This window comes from Pogona vitticeps, chromosome ZW-PAR (assembly GCF_051106095.1).
Source record: "Pogona vitticeps strain Pit_001003342236 chromosome ZW-PAR, PviZW2.1, whole genome shotgun sequence".
NCBI lineage: Eukaryota > Metazoa > Chordata > Lepidosauria > Squamata > Agamidae > Pogona > Pogona vitticeps.
The window spans coordinates 986,507-1,002,493 of record NC_135800.1 but is presented as its reverse complement, the minus strand read 5'-3'; the positions used below and the strand labels follow the sequence as shown (position 1 = coordinate 1,002,493).

The 15,987-nt window shown below is 46.2% G+C and overlaps 1 protein-coding gene across 1 annotated transcript; it reads right to left on the bottom strand.

The window, feature by feature from the left end:
* Nucleotides 1-604: 604 nt before the first annotated feature.
* LHX3 (LIM homeobox 3) lies at nt 605-13,635 on the bottom strand. The gene is made up of 6 exons (XM_072985131.2): nt 13,542-13,635; nt 4,603-4,828; nt 4,100-4,302; nt 3,314-3,465; nt 2,594-2,765; nt 605-2,275 (listed from the first exon to the last, which is right to left on the bottom strand). The coding sequence occupies exons 1-6, from the start codon at nt 13,633-13,635 to the stop codon at nt 1,857-1,859; spliced, it is 1,266 nt and encodes a 421-aa protein (XP_072841232.2). The 3' UTR covers nt 605-1,856.
* Nucleotides 13,636-15,987: the final 2,352 nt, after the last annotated feature.

Below are 15,987 nucleotides of genomic sequence, written 5' to 3'. Positions count from 1 at the left end.
AGGCATGAGATATATCTCAAATAACCACTATCAAACCCAATTAAAAGTTTTTAACTGTAAAGCACCTGTACACTTGAAAAATATTGACGTGCTCAACAGCATTGCTTTCGTGTTTCAAGGCAATGGCTCTTTAAAGACACAGAAACCTAGATCAAAAGCTTATATTAAAAATAATAATGTCAAATATTATACAGTACCGGTTGGAACTCTTTCTCTTTGAACCATTAAATTCTGTGATCGGCATTCGCAGTCTAGAAACTTCTGCCGTGGGGTAATGTTGGTGACGCCAACTAAGCAAAAGACTCCAAAATCTTTAGCTGACAAATTTATTCAAAATCTTAACGGTAGTTAGATAGAGACAGTAACCTACAATTAATATTAATTTTTACATTTTAAGATTGCTGGGTTTTTACCCCGACTCAAAGAAGGTGAAAGTATGAGTAAAGAAACTGGACAAAGCCAGCGTGCGCAGAAAAGGATTTGGCATTCCAACAGCAAAACTTTATAAAGCTTTATAGTAATACAGTAGGACCGTATGTGCTGGTTCATTTATTCATGGTCGGAAAAAAAATTAAAAAAATTAAAAGAAAAATGTCCAAAATATATATTTCTAAAGTTGAAGTTTCCAGAACTGGCCACTAGAGGGAGCCACACACCATGCTGTGTATTGTGTTTGCTATTAAAATAGCGTTCACTATTATCCACATTTTTCAGCATCCACAGGGAGCTTGGAACTGATTTCCTGCAGAGATGGGGGTCCTACTATATTGAGCAAACCTTTTTTGGGTTACTTTGAGTTGCTCTTCCCCAGACGTCAAGTAGGGGGAAAAGTCCCTTCCTCCACAGGAGTAAATAAACAGACATATCAACCCTCAGCCTAATTGGTACAGCAGCAGGTTTTAATTTTAAATCCCTTTTGAACAGCTTTACATAGATTTATCAAAACCAGATTTTGCAAGGACTATCTTTGGAGTATTAATTAAAATTCTACATTAATGAACTTTCTAAAAGTTGGTGGATGGGAGTCAAATGGCCCTGCAGGGTTACAGTGGGACTGAGGAGTCGTTTATGTACATTTAGGACTTTAAAATAATAATCCCAAAATGGCTGTCTTGGTCCATATTGCCCTATCAATATGGGTGGCAGTTTTCCCACTCATCTCCCACAAATGTACACTGGAAAGAATATCAGTGTGAGCTTCCATTTTCTGACACATTGCATTTAATGAAACGAACTCACCCATTTCAATATTAGATTAAACAAAAAAAAAACCACTTCTAATCAAAAGAGAATCAAGTTATTCATAGGATGAAAATGACACCTAGGAAGCTAAAAATTAATACAGTGAATATTGGCTTATAAATTTTCCTTTTTTTCTATCCGGCTGTTAGAAAGATCTTGCTCATTGTCTGTCCCAGCTACGGATGCCACCTTTCCTTTCTGTCTCACTCCTGGCTGGCCACCTTTTTAAAACCTCTAGTGGACTGGGGACGGTGGCTCATCTTTGTGATTTAAAAAGTCATGGATCATTGAAACACCGACCCGCACACACACAAAAAAATGGACTCGAAACTTGGAAAGCACATCTATTCAACCACATTCTGTTTGCGATACTAATTCAACAAGATGCGACATCGAGATGCGGGTGAAGATCTCGTGGTTCTCCGTTGTCTTCCTAAAGCTCTTTGGGGTCAGGCTTGGGGTGGGGTGTGTGTGAAAAAAATCAGAAGTCCAGCGTTGTTTGGTGGGAGTCTCTTTGCTCTTTCCTTAGCCTCCCCTAAATTGCACCACGGAGCCTCGGTCCTCCATTTCCAGAGGCGGTGTGGTTGTCCACGGCCCGCGTTTTCTTGTCCATATCAAAACTGCGCGTGATCGACTTCATCTAACCACGAGGCAGGGCTAGCGGGGAAATCCGGATAGCCCCCGCTGCTTCCCGAAGAAAGCTCCAAATTGGGTCCATTCCCGGCTAGTCCTCTCATGGGCTGAGGCATGGCGGGTCCAACTTGGCTCACGAGGCCCAAGCCACTGTCTGGGTAAACCAAGGTGGACATTAAAGGCGGGTGTCCAGGCAACGCTTGCAGGGAGGTGGGAGACGGAGGCATCCCGTAAGGGCTGTTGGACCGGAGGTCTTGGTACCGGTCCTGGGGCGGGATGCTGCTGTCGTCCAAGGAAAAGCTGCCGTTGGTCCCGGCCGGTCGCCCCAAGGCAGGGGAGCTTCCTCCGAGGTTGCTGTAGATGCCGTTAGTGTGACTTATTTCTGACATCGAAGGTTCGTCTGAAATAGGGAAGGATGGTCAATTTATTTGAGACATTTTCCCTCCTTTCATAACAGTTCAGTGACACGCGCTAACTATGAATTCTGCTGTGCATAGCGTCCGCTGGTAAAACAGCGTTCACTATTATCCGTGGGTTTCAGCATGCGCAGGCGTGCTTAGGACCAGTTTCCCCATGCCTATGGGGGGTCCTACTGTAGTAAAAAAATGCACACATACACATAACAGAGAGAGCCATGCGGTCCTCATTGTTGCAAAAAAGAATGATAGTTCTGATCATCCGCCTGCTTTGTGTTCCACCCTCCACCTGAGGCCTGTACCTGTGAAAGAGACCTCAGCGTCACTGTCTGGCCCTTCTTCCTGGATGCTGTCCTTGTCTGATTTGGAATTCCCTCTTGAGCGTTTCATGTTTCTGAAATATTGTCCCCATCTTTGTCGGCCGGCATCTTTTTTAAGACGTTTTTCTTTGGCTCTTCTATTCTGGAACCAAACCTAGGGGGAAAAATAGGTAATGTTTAAACCATTAGTACTTAAAGTTACTGGGAAACTGAGATGGAAAATAACCCTATGGTGTTGCAACTAGTGCTGCACTTATCCTTTTCAGATTCAGCAAAATTCAACTAACAAAATAAATAAATAAATAAATTCAGATGCATTAATTTTCTAAACGCATTTGACAACTTAAACCCTTCCACCTAACATCCATGGGACAGCAATTAGATTTACTAGACTGGATGATTGCCTAAGACAGACCTATGGTTTCATACTATAAAGAAAATGGAATATTGTTTTATTTATTCAAAATATTTTTTTTTTACCCTGGAAATATTTATTTCTTGTTTCTTTTGTGTCTTAGGCTGGGTCGATACAAAAAGAAACCTGGAATCGTGGAGCGGGAAGGGGGCCTCGAAGGCCATCTAGTCCAACCCACCCTGCTCAAGGCAGGGATCCCAATCCAAGCCCATCAGACCGCCACCTCTCCTTGAGGTCCTTGGTTCCCTTGTCGTACCGCTCTAACAGTTAAGAAGTCCATCACCCACCTGAACAACTCTCATATCCAGGCCTGTCTCGGAGGACAGCTGTTCCCGCACGTGCCGCGCTGGCTTCGGTGAGTTGTTGTAAGCATTTTTCAAGGTTTCCAGCTGTTTGGCTGTGATTGTTGTGCGAGGTCTCTTTGCCGTGGACTCGGCTTCTGAAAGCATGCCCAAGAGAGATTGGTCAAACTCCAAAACCTCCAGAGCCTCCCGTTATGATGATTCTAGATAGTGGACTGTATCGTTTACAGTCTCGAGGATGAGATGGTTGGACAGGGTCATCGAAGCGACCAACATGAATTTGACCCAACTCCGGGAGGCAGTGGAAGACAGGAGGGCCTGGCGTGCTCTGGTCCATGGGGTCACGAAGAGTCGGATATGACTAAACAACAACAATATCTCCTATCTGTCTTCTTTTCTCAAGGCAAAACATGGCCAGTTCTTTCTGTCTTTCCTAAGTGAGATATTTAAGCATTGGTTTGACCTTTTCTGTTCTCCCAGTGAGTTCCCATGGCCGAGCAGGGATTCAGACCCTCTTACCCAGAGTCCTCATCCATTGCTCTATCCATTACACTCCAAGTAGGCACCTGGAAAAAAAATACTACGACTCTCTCCCTGTTTGTTGCCTGACGTGATTGTGTATGTGTGCGTGGACAGGGAGGTCAGTCAAACCAACCAACCCATGAACTCAGGAAAGGAAACTTTCCACTCAGCCAGCCTGGGGTTGGGGGGCAGAAATTGCCCACCTGCTACTATCAAGAAATCCGTCACTGCCTGCTATTAACTGCTCACCTCTTTGCTTGGCTGTCTCATAGTCAGCCTTGCACACCAGCCGGCTGTCTTCCATGAGGTAGAATTCATCCCCAGTCGCCAGCTGTCGTTTGCACACGATACAAGAGAAGCAGTGAAGGTGGTAGACGAAATCTTGAGCCCTCCGCACAACCTGCGTTGGAGGAATGCCCTGCTGGCAGGCGGCGCACTTTGTCCCGAACCTCCTGTTCCATGAAGACGAAGAAGCAAAGAGACATCCGTTCGTCAAGCGGATTTGTGCATTTCTGTGCCCTTCCCAGTTTGCCATTTTGCCACAATTTACTTTAAAACAAGAGGCCTGGGAGCATGCACCCTGTTTAAAGGCCCCAATTGCAACACGCTCCCCTTTTTCAGCTAGTTTGGCAGTGGAAAGATTTTCTGCATTCAGGAAGGAGCAAAACTGCCCAACCTTATTCCCATTTTTTCTCTGCTAGGTCCAGAACGTGCGCTACCTGGATCCCCACTAGGAAAGACTGTGAACGCACTTAAAAAAATCATCTTTGCAGTAGACGCTCTCCCCGCGGCTGAAGCATTTCTCGGCCAGCTGGATCTGACAGTCGTGGCATTTCAGGCACTTGCTATGCCAGTGACGGTCCAGGACCTTCAGGATGAAACGGTCCACAATGTGCTGGTTGCAACCCGCGCATAGTGGGATCTCTGGTGAGAAAAAGGAGATCAATATGTGAAACCCACGCGGCACACAATGCACAGCTAGCACAACCTCACAACCACACAGAAAGTTTATTTTTGGTCAAAGTGCAAAAGCAGGCGTCACCTCTGCAAGCTGCCATTTTTTTAAAAAAACGCAAAGACAACAGCATTATCCCCGTCAAAAGAACAGTCATTCTTAGGCAGAAAAGGATGGACAACTAATCTATAGGGATTTCTGAGCTCCATAAATTTCAATGAATGGATGAATTAAATGTCTGTTGCCAACAATAATCGTATTGCACTCATCTTTGAGAGCAAGTATCTTTGAACACCTCTGAAACTGAGCAATTGGGCTTGGGTTAATATATATTCTTTTATTTAGTTAAAATATTTTAACCCCGCCTTTCTTTTTAGAAGGACCCAAGGCGGCTTTCATCATTAAAAGGCAGTATTAAAAGCAACCAAAAGCGAGTGTACAAATACTAAAAAGGATCAAGCAAAAGCAATACTTACTTACTTACTTACTTACTTACTTACTTACTTACTTACTTACTTACTTACTTACTTACTTACTAAATAAATAAATAAATAAATAAACAAACAAACAAACAAACAAACAAACAAACAAACAAACAAACAAACAATGCCAAAACACCTTCAAAGCAATGAAGGCACGGCCATCCATTAAAAAAGCCTACTGAGGCAACCAGTCACCGAGGGAATGTTTGCCTGAAAAGAAAGGTCTTCACCTGCTTCTGAAAGGAGACCCAAGACGGGACCAGCTTGGCCTCTAGTGGCAGGGAGTTCCAGAGACTGAGAGCAGCCACAGAGAAGGCCCTCTCCTGTGTTTCCCCTCCCCAGACATACCAGTGAAGACAGTGGGACTGAGAGGAAGTTCTCTCCTGATGATCTTAAGGCCCAAGGAGGCTCATTAAGGGAAATGCCATCCTTGAGGTAGCTTAGGGCTTTACCAGATAATAATAGCACAATTCTGTTTCACAAGATTTTTGAGGGGTCAAGCACTGCCTAGGTGAGAAGGATGGATGGAATCCCACCCCAGTGCTTTCTGCTCAGAAATCCTTTTTCCCCCCCATCAAAAGGAGGGTATTTGCTTTATTTAAAATATTTTTGCCCCACCTTTCTCCTTGAAAGGACCCCAGGCAGCTTCCAACCATTGAAAGACAGTATTCGAAAGCCAAAAACAGTGAGTATCCAAATATTTTTTTAAAAATGAAACAAATATTATATTCTTAAATGGTAAATTAAAAATCAGTCCTGATTGTAAGGGGGAATTCAGGTCTGTAGCATGTCAAGGACCTGTATCCCCACATTCAGCAGGCGACGTGCTTTAATCCAAACTCTTGGATTGTAAAAGCGCCCACCGCTGTTACAAATTTTCTCTAGACTGCGTCAATATAGTCATGAGATCTGCAAATATATTAGTTGCATGCGGGGGGGGTACTTTTTAAAGCTCTCCTCAAAGAAACAACCTGGTCCAAATCGTTCCACAAGGAGTCCTTCTCCCTTCACTTTCAGTTATTTCAAAACAATGCATTATTAATATTTATTTATTTCTTAAACGCATGCATCGCCCCTTTAATGCAATGCAGTGCTCTGAGCTGTTTACAGACTGATAAGGACTTCTCGTGAGCATCCTTTTAGCCTCCCAAGTGTTAGCAAATCCTCTTTGGCTTTCTTCAAATTTTGAGGAAGGGGGTGGAAGATGAATAACACTGAGGACTAGCACCCCTTGATTTTGTCGGGAGGGGAGGTGCCTGCAGATCTTCTGATGGGTGTCGGAAAAAGGCCTCTGGATTCAGCTCAAGCTTTCTGCACTGGGGCATCGATGCTGGGAGTTTAGTAAAATTGCCATAATTAAAAAATATAATTATTCCACTGGACGTTTGGTTTCGGTTTCGGTTTGCTTTATTATTATTGTTATTATTGTTATTGTTGTTGTTGTTATTATTATTATTATTATTATTATTATTATTATTATTATTATTATTATTATTATTATTATTATTATTATTATTATTAGGCGATAGGATATTTAACAGGGCTGCTCTTTTCACTACACGGGGCTAGAAAGATGGAGATCAGGATGAATTATGTTAATTCCGCACGAGACCTTTGGCATTCCTGGGAGTTTGATCTTCCCACCCAGAAACCCCTCTACTTCCTTGTCCTGCCACGAGGCCAGCGAAAAGCAGCTTTCTTGAAATCACCTGCCGTCCCAAACCCCCCCAACTCCCCCCTTCTCTGATCCCGGGGAACGAAGCAGTGCTCACCATGCAATTTAACTGAATGGAATGTCCTTGTAATGTTTGGTTCTTTGATTTTGCCTTATCGCTCTGTCTCTCACTCTTTGTATCTCTCTCTCTCTCTCTCTGTTCATCAATTACTCCTTACTCCCATTTGTTACGCCATACAAACGTCCTTTATTTCTTGCTCTTTACAAACTTACTCCTTTCTACGGAGAGAGGGGTGGTGGTGAAAATATTTCAAACCAATCGATCAAATAAATTATCTATATAAGCTACAAACCCTCTCCAGTCGATACCTCCACTTCAAAAAAAAAATACTCTCAGGGGGAACGACAAGAAAAACACTCAAGTCTTGTGGCACTTTTTAAGACTGTACGAATTTATTTCCGATGGAAATAAATTTATTTCCTGCTCCTTCCGACCCGAGAAGCCAAGAAATGCCGGGTGATTCGAGGGAAATCCACATTGTAGTAAATTCGCTCGTCTGCAGGCTCGTTAATTAGTCTGTCTGTCTGTCTGTCTGTCTGTCTATGAGAAAGCGGAGAGACTCCTTGCCATTCAGATCTCTGGATGCTTTTCTTATTGAACCTCGGCTTCTCCCTTAACGGGTCTAGCTTTCCCGGCTGAATTTCCGCCTGACCTCCGTCCTCCCCCAGCCCCCCACCCACCTCCCCGCAGCGATTGCTTTCCTTCCTGATGGGGGCCGTTTAGAAGAAATTCCTTACACTTGATGGGACTGCTTGCATATATATATATATTTGCTCTTTTTTGTATTTAAAGAGCAACTGTTCGTAAAAATGAGACAACGTTCGTGGATGGGAGAATTCTCTCTTTCCCAAAAAATCCCACTAAATATTTTTAGTGTACTGTTACCGGAAGAGAAGGGAGGGTCAGCCACTTTTTGGGATTTTACACTTCAAATATCCCGACCCTCACCATATCAGAAGCGACCCGGTGGGACATTTAATGGCCACTGACTGATCATTTTTATTCCCTCGGATTGATGATCTACATACCCATATTTTTCAGGATTAGGGCTCACAGGAAGGAGTGTTTGAAAAAAAAAAGTTATTAAAACCTTCAAAAAGGACCCCCAAGAATATGCCAGCAAATCTGGAAGGAAAAGCAATCACTTACAGCAGAGAAATGATCCTTTGCATTCTCAAAGGACATTCCAAAAGAACGGAAAAGCCAAGGGCTCCAGGAAAAATCAAAACATTCTATTCATCTGCCATAGAATTAAATGCTCCCCCCAAAAAATCACAAAAAATTCTTAGTCATTTATGGAGTGAGAAGTATCAGATATTCAAGCAGGGTTCAGAAAAAGAGCTTTCTCAGTTGCTGCTGCCGGACTTTGGAACTCCCTCCCACTGGAGGCCAAGTTCACCCCATCTTGGATGTCCTTCTGCAAGCAGTTAAAAGACATTTCTCTTCAGGCAAGCTTTCCGTGAGCAAATGGCTCATGCTTTTTTTTAAAAAAATAGACTACTGTTCCTCACTGCATGGAATATGTTTTGGTGTTACATACATTCTTTGGCATTGCGTTGATTGATCCTTTTAATAACTTGCTGTGACTAATTTTAAATACTTTTTAACTGTTGTTAGCCGCCTTGAGTCCTTTTTAAGGAGAAAGGCAGATTGCAAACATTTTAAATAATTGAGCAAACGGATTGCCAGATCACAACATTTGTCATATGAATTTATGATTTCCAATACTGTAATTAGTATTATTGCAGTTTTTTGTTTTTTAAAAAGGGCAAAATGTGGAGGAGGAGTCCTGCCTGGTGCTTTGAATTCACTGGATAAATGTACTGGACAAATTTACTGGATAAATACAACTTAAAAAATTGAGGTGGGGGAGGTGTCTTTCCAAAGTTATTTGGTTCAGTTTTCAGAGCTACAGAGTCTCTTCCTGTATTGCAATAAAATCAGCGAAGAACCCGGGCCCAAGTTTAAAATCTCACTATAATCTGAGTTTTGCTGGGCTGCCGTGACGCCACGCCATTGGGTGTGTCCAGAATTTCACAAGATTAAAGAGGTTATTGATTATATGAATAGGACTGGAGATTTGAAAGGGATCTTATAAGTGGGCCCCTATATGTGCATTTATTTATTTATTTTTCTCCTGTAGTGTTGGTGAATGGCTGTTTAATTCAAACAAAATTGTAACATAAGCTGTGTATGGAACATCCTGTTAGCCTTGTGGCTTGCAGTTCACCACCAAATCATACTTCTGAATCATATGGGGTTCCTTCGTTAGTTTATTCCTTTCTCCCATGCGGGCTTGGTTAGGAGGAGAAATGAAAAAACATGCACAAAGTCACAAAGTCAGTGACACTATTGAAACCCTGGATTCTGGACAAACACAGCAACTCTCCTTCCAAAGGATCTGCCTCATCCTGAGCTATGAGAACAAACTCTGCAATTAATATCTTCAAGGTGCCACCAGGAGTTTTTGCATTGTCTTATTTTCAAAATTCAGAAACAGAATTCCAAAGATAAAAAGAGAACCATGAATCTTAGGACACATGGGGGGGCTGTGTGTTTTTCCAGGGAAGATATCCTTCCTGAATTAGCCCTTGAGTTAATAAAACTAAGAGATCATGTGCTCCCACCCCATGGACCCATCCTAGTTGGGTTTCCTTCAGAGCAGCATGCCGTAAGAGCAAGTTACTGTACTTGGTTGCGGATGGTCGACAGACTTCTTTTAAAATTGGACTGGGAGTCAACAAGTCAGAGAAACATATTTAAAAGCGAACCTCCCCTTCCAAACAAATTTGAATCCGAAGATGCGGGAAGAGACAGGAGGATTACCACTTCCCAGGGTTGGATCAAGGGAGGCGTTTCCACAACCCGCCCTGGTTTGTTGGTGAATAGTGAGAGAGAAATGTAATTTTTTGCTGAAATAAGGAGAAGGTTTGCGCATTTTTAAAGGAAGGGAATGGCAAGGGGCCTTCCGGGGGAGCCAGAGGGGTTTAAATCCGTGCCTTCAGCCCTGACTGGTCCCTGATGCCGTCAGAACAGGCGAAGGTTCCTGGTTATTTGGTGTTCCATCATCTTTAGGTGACTTCATGCCAATGTCCAAACAGATCTTAGACACGGGGCCTTTCCAAGCTGCAGCTTACACACTGCCACTGTGCTTATTTCTCTTTCTTCCACCCAGAGGGAGAAGGAGAGGGAGAAAGGGATTTTGCAGGATTATTTCATTCTGAGAAAGACAAAAATCTGTTTTAGCCCACACACTCTCAAAACCCACTTTGCTTTGGTGGTAGTGGTGGTGGTAAACCATACCTCTCTCTCTGTGTGTGTGTGTGTGTGTGTGTGTGTGTGTGTGTGCATGCGCGTGCAAGCCACTGTGGATCCTTTAAAAAAAAAAGACAGGCGGGATAAAAGTATTTTAAATCCACCGATAAGATAAATTATGTATATGAACTACAAGCGGTGTCCAGTCCATACATCCATTTCAAGTATAACACCAATGTGAGGCGGCTGCCTCTCTGGGTGGAGAAGGCAAGAGGGGAGCTGAAGGGAGACGACCCGAGAGGACCAGCCTGGATTTAAAAGGCTTTGGGCTTTGGACATCATCCTGTCCAGGTTCCTCCTCCTCCAGGTCGAATCCGAATTGCATTTAGATTGCAGATCGTGGTCTCTGCCATCTCCAGCATCTCTCGCTGTGTCTCTACTTGCCTGACTCCCTCGTAAAAAGGGGGGGGCAGGAGAGAGAGAGCCTCTCCCCACACCTTGAGCCTCCGGGAGTATCTGCTCTCTCTCTCTCCTTACCTGGGGTTGGAGGGAAAGGCCAGCAACGGGCCCAAGACCGTTCGTGAGCCTGGAGAGCACCTTTCCCGAGGTCTGGTCGCCGGAGACGGGAACGAACCCAGTTCGTCTGCTTGTTTGAAAATATTTATTCCCCCCACACCCACCCCGCCATCTATCTCTTCAAGAGGCCCCGAGACGGCTTAGAAGAAGATTAAAAGCTCAAGGAACCATGGTCCTACAATACAAAGACAGAAAGACAGAAAGACAGAAAGACAGAAAGAAAGACAGAAAGAAAGAAAGACAGAAAGAAAGACAGAAAGACAGATAGATAGATAGATAGATAGATAGATAGATAGATAGATAGATAGATAGATAGATAGATAGATAGATAGATAGATAGATAGATAGATAGACAGATAGACAGATAGACAGATAGACAGATAGATAGATAGATAGATAGATAGATAGATAGATAGATAGATAGATAGATAGAAGAGGGAGGAAGGAAGGAGCTATAAAACTGAATTAAAAAGGATTAAATTAAAATTAAATAAAAATAACCCAGGGGTGGGCAGCGTCACAATGCAGATCCAAGGTGATGGGTAAACACAAAGTCTTGTTGGACATCGGGGCTTCCTGGAACGCCCCCCCCCCTCTTTTTTAACCTCCGGTGGTGGGGGCAGAAATGTTTTGGAGACTCGCTTCCCTACTGTTCCCCCCGACAGGTGCAGGAGAGAGAGAGAGAAAGGCAGCAGCGCCTCTCCCCGCCCTCCACGCCTAGGTTTTATATTTGTCTTTTTGTTTTTTATTTATTTATTTATTTATTTATTTATTTATTTATTTATTTATTTATTTATTTATTTATTTATTTATTTGACTTTAATTCCGCCCGTCCGGCCAAGGGCCACTCAGGCGGAGCGCTTGACCACACTGCAAAGGATAATAGCAATAATAACGCAACCACAACCGCACTAAAAATGACAAAGGGAAACAAAACTGGCCATGCTTTAAAATCAAAAATGAGTCCCGTCGACAGCTAGCTAGCAATAGGAGAGCGCTGGTGATGGTTACTACTCTGGTTCGATTGATGTTATTTCATTTTATTTTTAATTTAATTTAATTTAATTTTCTACACTGCCCCAGGAGTGCCATGCACTCTTCTGGGCCGTTTACCACATGCTAAAGTAACACAAAATTTAAAATGTTGCTCCGACTCAGGGTGGGGAAAGAGTCCTAAGGGGTCAAAACAGCCGAAATACACCTCGTTCTAGTGAGAAAAACTCGAAATGCAAACGATCCTGCCTTCAGAGCGTTCAAGAAATAAATAAATACATAAATCCGGATTGGCAAAGGGTTTCTCTTCGTTTGGAGGCGTTTGTTCGAGCACGGCATGAGGACGGACGGATGTTAAACAAGAAGTTCTCTTTTGTTTCATTTTATTTACCGTTTTTAAATATAATACTTGTTGAATTCTTTTTAAAATATATTTGAATACTTACTGTTTTTAGCTTTTAAATATTGCCTGTTCAATGACGGAAGCCGCCTCGGGTCCTTTTAAGGAGAAAGGCGGGGTGAGAATATTTCAAATAAATACAAACAAATTAAGTTAGGAGCACAGAAGGGCCCTGCTGGAGTCGCTTAAATTCTAGGGCCAAATGCTTGCTTAGCCTAACCAACTGAGCCGAAAAACCAAATCCCCCTTGGCTGAGGACTCAATCACTAGGGAAGCTGGTTCCGTAGCATCAGCGGCTCTCGGCTCCCGCTGGCCAGCAAAGGAAGAAATTTCCCCGGGGGGTCTCCTTTGAGTTCTGGAGCCAAGGGGCACAACATCGCCTTTTATTTTTCCTCCGCCCGCCCCCCGGTCTTCGGTGTCACTGTATTGATACCTATTGGAACATTATCCCTGCGACCATTGAATCATAATCAAGATGCGCGCAACGCCGGCTAAAACGGATCCAAAGAGTTTGCCTGGCTTCTGCCCTAGCTTTTCTTAATCCGTTCCTCTTATTCGTCTCTTCCTTCCCATCAGGTAGAGGGGAGAGGCGATCCGTTTATCTGCCTCTTACCATTTTTTTTAAAAAAAAGAAATATAAGAAATAAGGGGAAAAAAGAAAGCAAGAATCTGTTTTTTATATAAAAAATAATGAGGAAAAGCGTGTTCTCGGCGTCGCCTCGATCTTCTTTCTCAAAAAGTCTGCAAAATTCTCCTCGCGGGAGGAAGCTGAAAAGCCTGGAAACGGAGCTCTCCTCGCCTTGCTCCCTCGGGGAAGTTAATCCGGGCTAAGAAACCCACCCTGCTCCTCCCCGGCTCTCTGAGGGTGCCTCTTAAGAAATCTGCCCCACCCCGTTCCCGTCGGAAATCTTATTTATCCTGTTTCTCGCCCAGCTGTTTTTGGGAGAAAGGCCGGATCCCTGGGATTCTGCCTGTGCGTCGTTCGTGGCCAACGGCGGTTTCCTCTTCGACGCCTTCCTTCCCCTCCCTCCCTCCCTCCACCTACCTGCCTGGCATGCCCTTCCGCCCCCAGAGGGAGTCTATCCTGCTCCCTTCTCCTCCCAGCATCTTTTCTCTCTCCTTCCCCCCCCCTTTTAACAAAGAGGCCACCTGGGCTCCTGGGGACTCAGGGCAGAAGGGACGAGGTTGCTGAGGATCGGGGCCCGCGCGCGCGCACACCCACACCCACACACACACACCGCGCGCCTTCTCACCGGGTGACCCCCTTCTTCTCCCTCCCCCCCTCTGCCTTTACCTTTCCGCGCCCCCTCTTTCCGCGCCAGCAAGGCGAAGAGCGTCTGGGCGCCGTCCGCGCGTCCATCCCGCCCGGGGCCCAGCCTGGCCGCCATCCGCGCACTCATCCTGCCGCGCCTTCCGCACCCTCTCCGAACTCCGCCAGCCAGACTTTGACGGGAGAGCGGGCGGCCTGGCGGCGGCGGGGGGGGGGCGAGAGTGCTGCAGAAACCTCCCCTTTAAGGGGCCAGAGCTGGAGGCGGCGCAGTGGGGGGGGGGAGGGGATGCAGCTCTCCCCCCGCCCGTCCGCTGAGCCTCCGCGCCTCTCCTGCGCCCCGGCAGCACCGCGGACAGCGCCCCGTCCAGCGCCGCGCCCCCCCCCCCCGCGCCCCCTACCCAGCCGAGCCAGGGAGGCCGAGCCAGGCCCCTGGAGCGCAGGAGGGGATCCCGCCTCTCCACGGGGCAGTAGGATTCCCCCCCCCAAGAAAACCGTTCTGCAGGGCCCCCAGGTTTCTTGAAGGCGCAGGAGGAGAGCAGTGGAAGGCGGGGGCGCCCAGCAAGCCCCAGGCGGCCTCTTCCCCCGTGGGCTAACGACATGGGCTTCCCCGTCCCCGACCACCCCGCCGGCCTGAATCAGGACGGGGGCAGCCGCGCTCTGAGCACCGGTCGCGCGTTGAGCCCCGCCAGCGGTTCTAAGGCTCTCCTTTCTGGCCAGGACGCTTGGGGGTCCCCAAGCCTCCAAGCCCCCGAGCAACGCCCTGGAATCAGCCCCCTTTTTCCGCCTCGGGGAGGAAGAGGCCGGACCCCCGTCTTCTGCTCTCCGACTGCCTCTCGCCCCCCCCCCGGCCCGTCAGAAGGCTTGGCTGCGGCTCTTCCGAGGGCGCCCATCTCGTCGGCAGAAGGCTCAGCGCCACCGGCCAGGCGCTCCCGGCTGAGCGCCCGGGAAGGGGGGGGGGAGCTCCCCGGCTTTCCTACCCCCTCCTTCCGGAGCGAGGAAGGCCTCCCAGGGACGCCCGGTAGGGTCCGATGGGCGCCGTCTAGACAGTGAGAAGAGGCCTTGGCCCGCCCGGGGGCCGCCTTGCCACGGTTACGGCCAGAAAGCTTCAGGCTGTCGTGGTGGCTGTGGCTTAATATCAAAGGGGGGGGGTAGCCAGGCAACCCCCCCCCGGGTTTCCCCAGAGGCCTTTCTTCTCTTCCCCCCCCCTCTCCCCAGGAGCATCCAAGGGGACGGAGGGCCCCAATCAATGCACCTCCCAGGAAGCGAAGAGGTGCCTGGGGAAATCAAGAGGAATGGGGCAGCGGCTGCCCCCCTGGCCCTATGCAGCCGAGGATCGATGCTGGGGGGGGGACACCGGAGGGCGGCCCCGTCCCGCCCCCCCCCCACCCCGGTCCTCAGCTGTGGGCCTCACCTTCCCGGGAAGCACCAGGAGGGAGCCCGAAAGCTGGAGGAGGCGAGCGGGATGGCTCTGGCCAGTCTCTGGGGGCTGGACCCGAACAGCCCCCCCACCCCGTCCTTCGAGGGAGCCTAGCCCGGGGAGCCTCGGAAAGACGGGCTGCGAATGGCGTCAACAGCAACTTGGCTTCCATGTAAGGCTTTCCAGAAGCCTTTGGTCCCCTTGCATTCCTCAAGGCCGTCATCATCCCCAACATCATCTTCGAACTGTAGAGCTGAAAGGGGGCCCTATCGATCCTGAAGTCCAAACTCTGATGTCAGCCGCCTCTGTAGACTCGGGGTTTCCCCGCTTTAAAGGTGGCCTTTTAATGATGCCAGCTGCTTTCGGAGACTCATTGCTTTCAGCTTTAATAATAATAATAATAATAATAATAATAATAATAATAATAATAATAATAATAATAATAATAATAATAATAATAATAATAATAATAAGAATAATAAGAATAATAATAAGAATAAGAATAATAAGAATAAGAATAATAATAAGAATAAGAATAAGAATAATACGAATAAGAATAAGAATAAGAATAAGAATAAGAATAATAAGAAGAATAAGAATAAGAATAAGAATAAGAATAAAAAGAAGAATAAATAAATAAACAAATAAAAAGATAGATAGATAGATAGATAGATAGATAGATAGATAGATAGATAGATAGATAGATAGATAGATAGATAGATAGATAGATAGATAGATAGATAGATAGATAGATAGATAGATAGATAGATAGATAAAATTAAAAAATAAGGAAAGAGACACAGTGGGGAATTGAACTCCCAGCCTCTGTCTCTGCCCCCAGCTATCCAGCAGTCATTCGAAGCCCGCCTTTGCTGCCCTTTCGGTTGGCACTGCCATCCCTGGAAGGGCCCCCGTGGGCCTGATCCTTCCCCTCCATTGAGCCCCACTCCCTGCTTCTCAGTGCAAGCAGGAATGTTGGTGTCTGGGCCTGGAAAGAAGCCTCAGCCATTCAACCCGGTTTTCGTTCCTCCCAAAGCCCTAACTCTTTCAAAC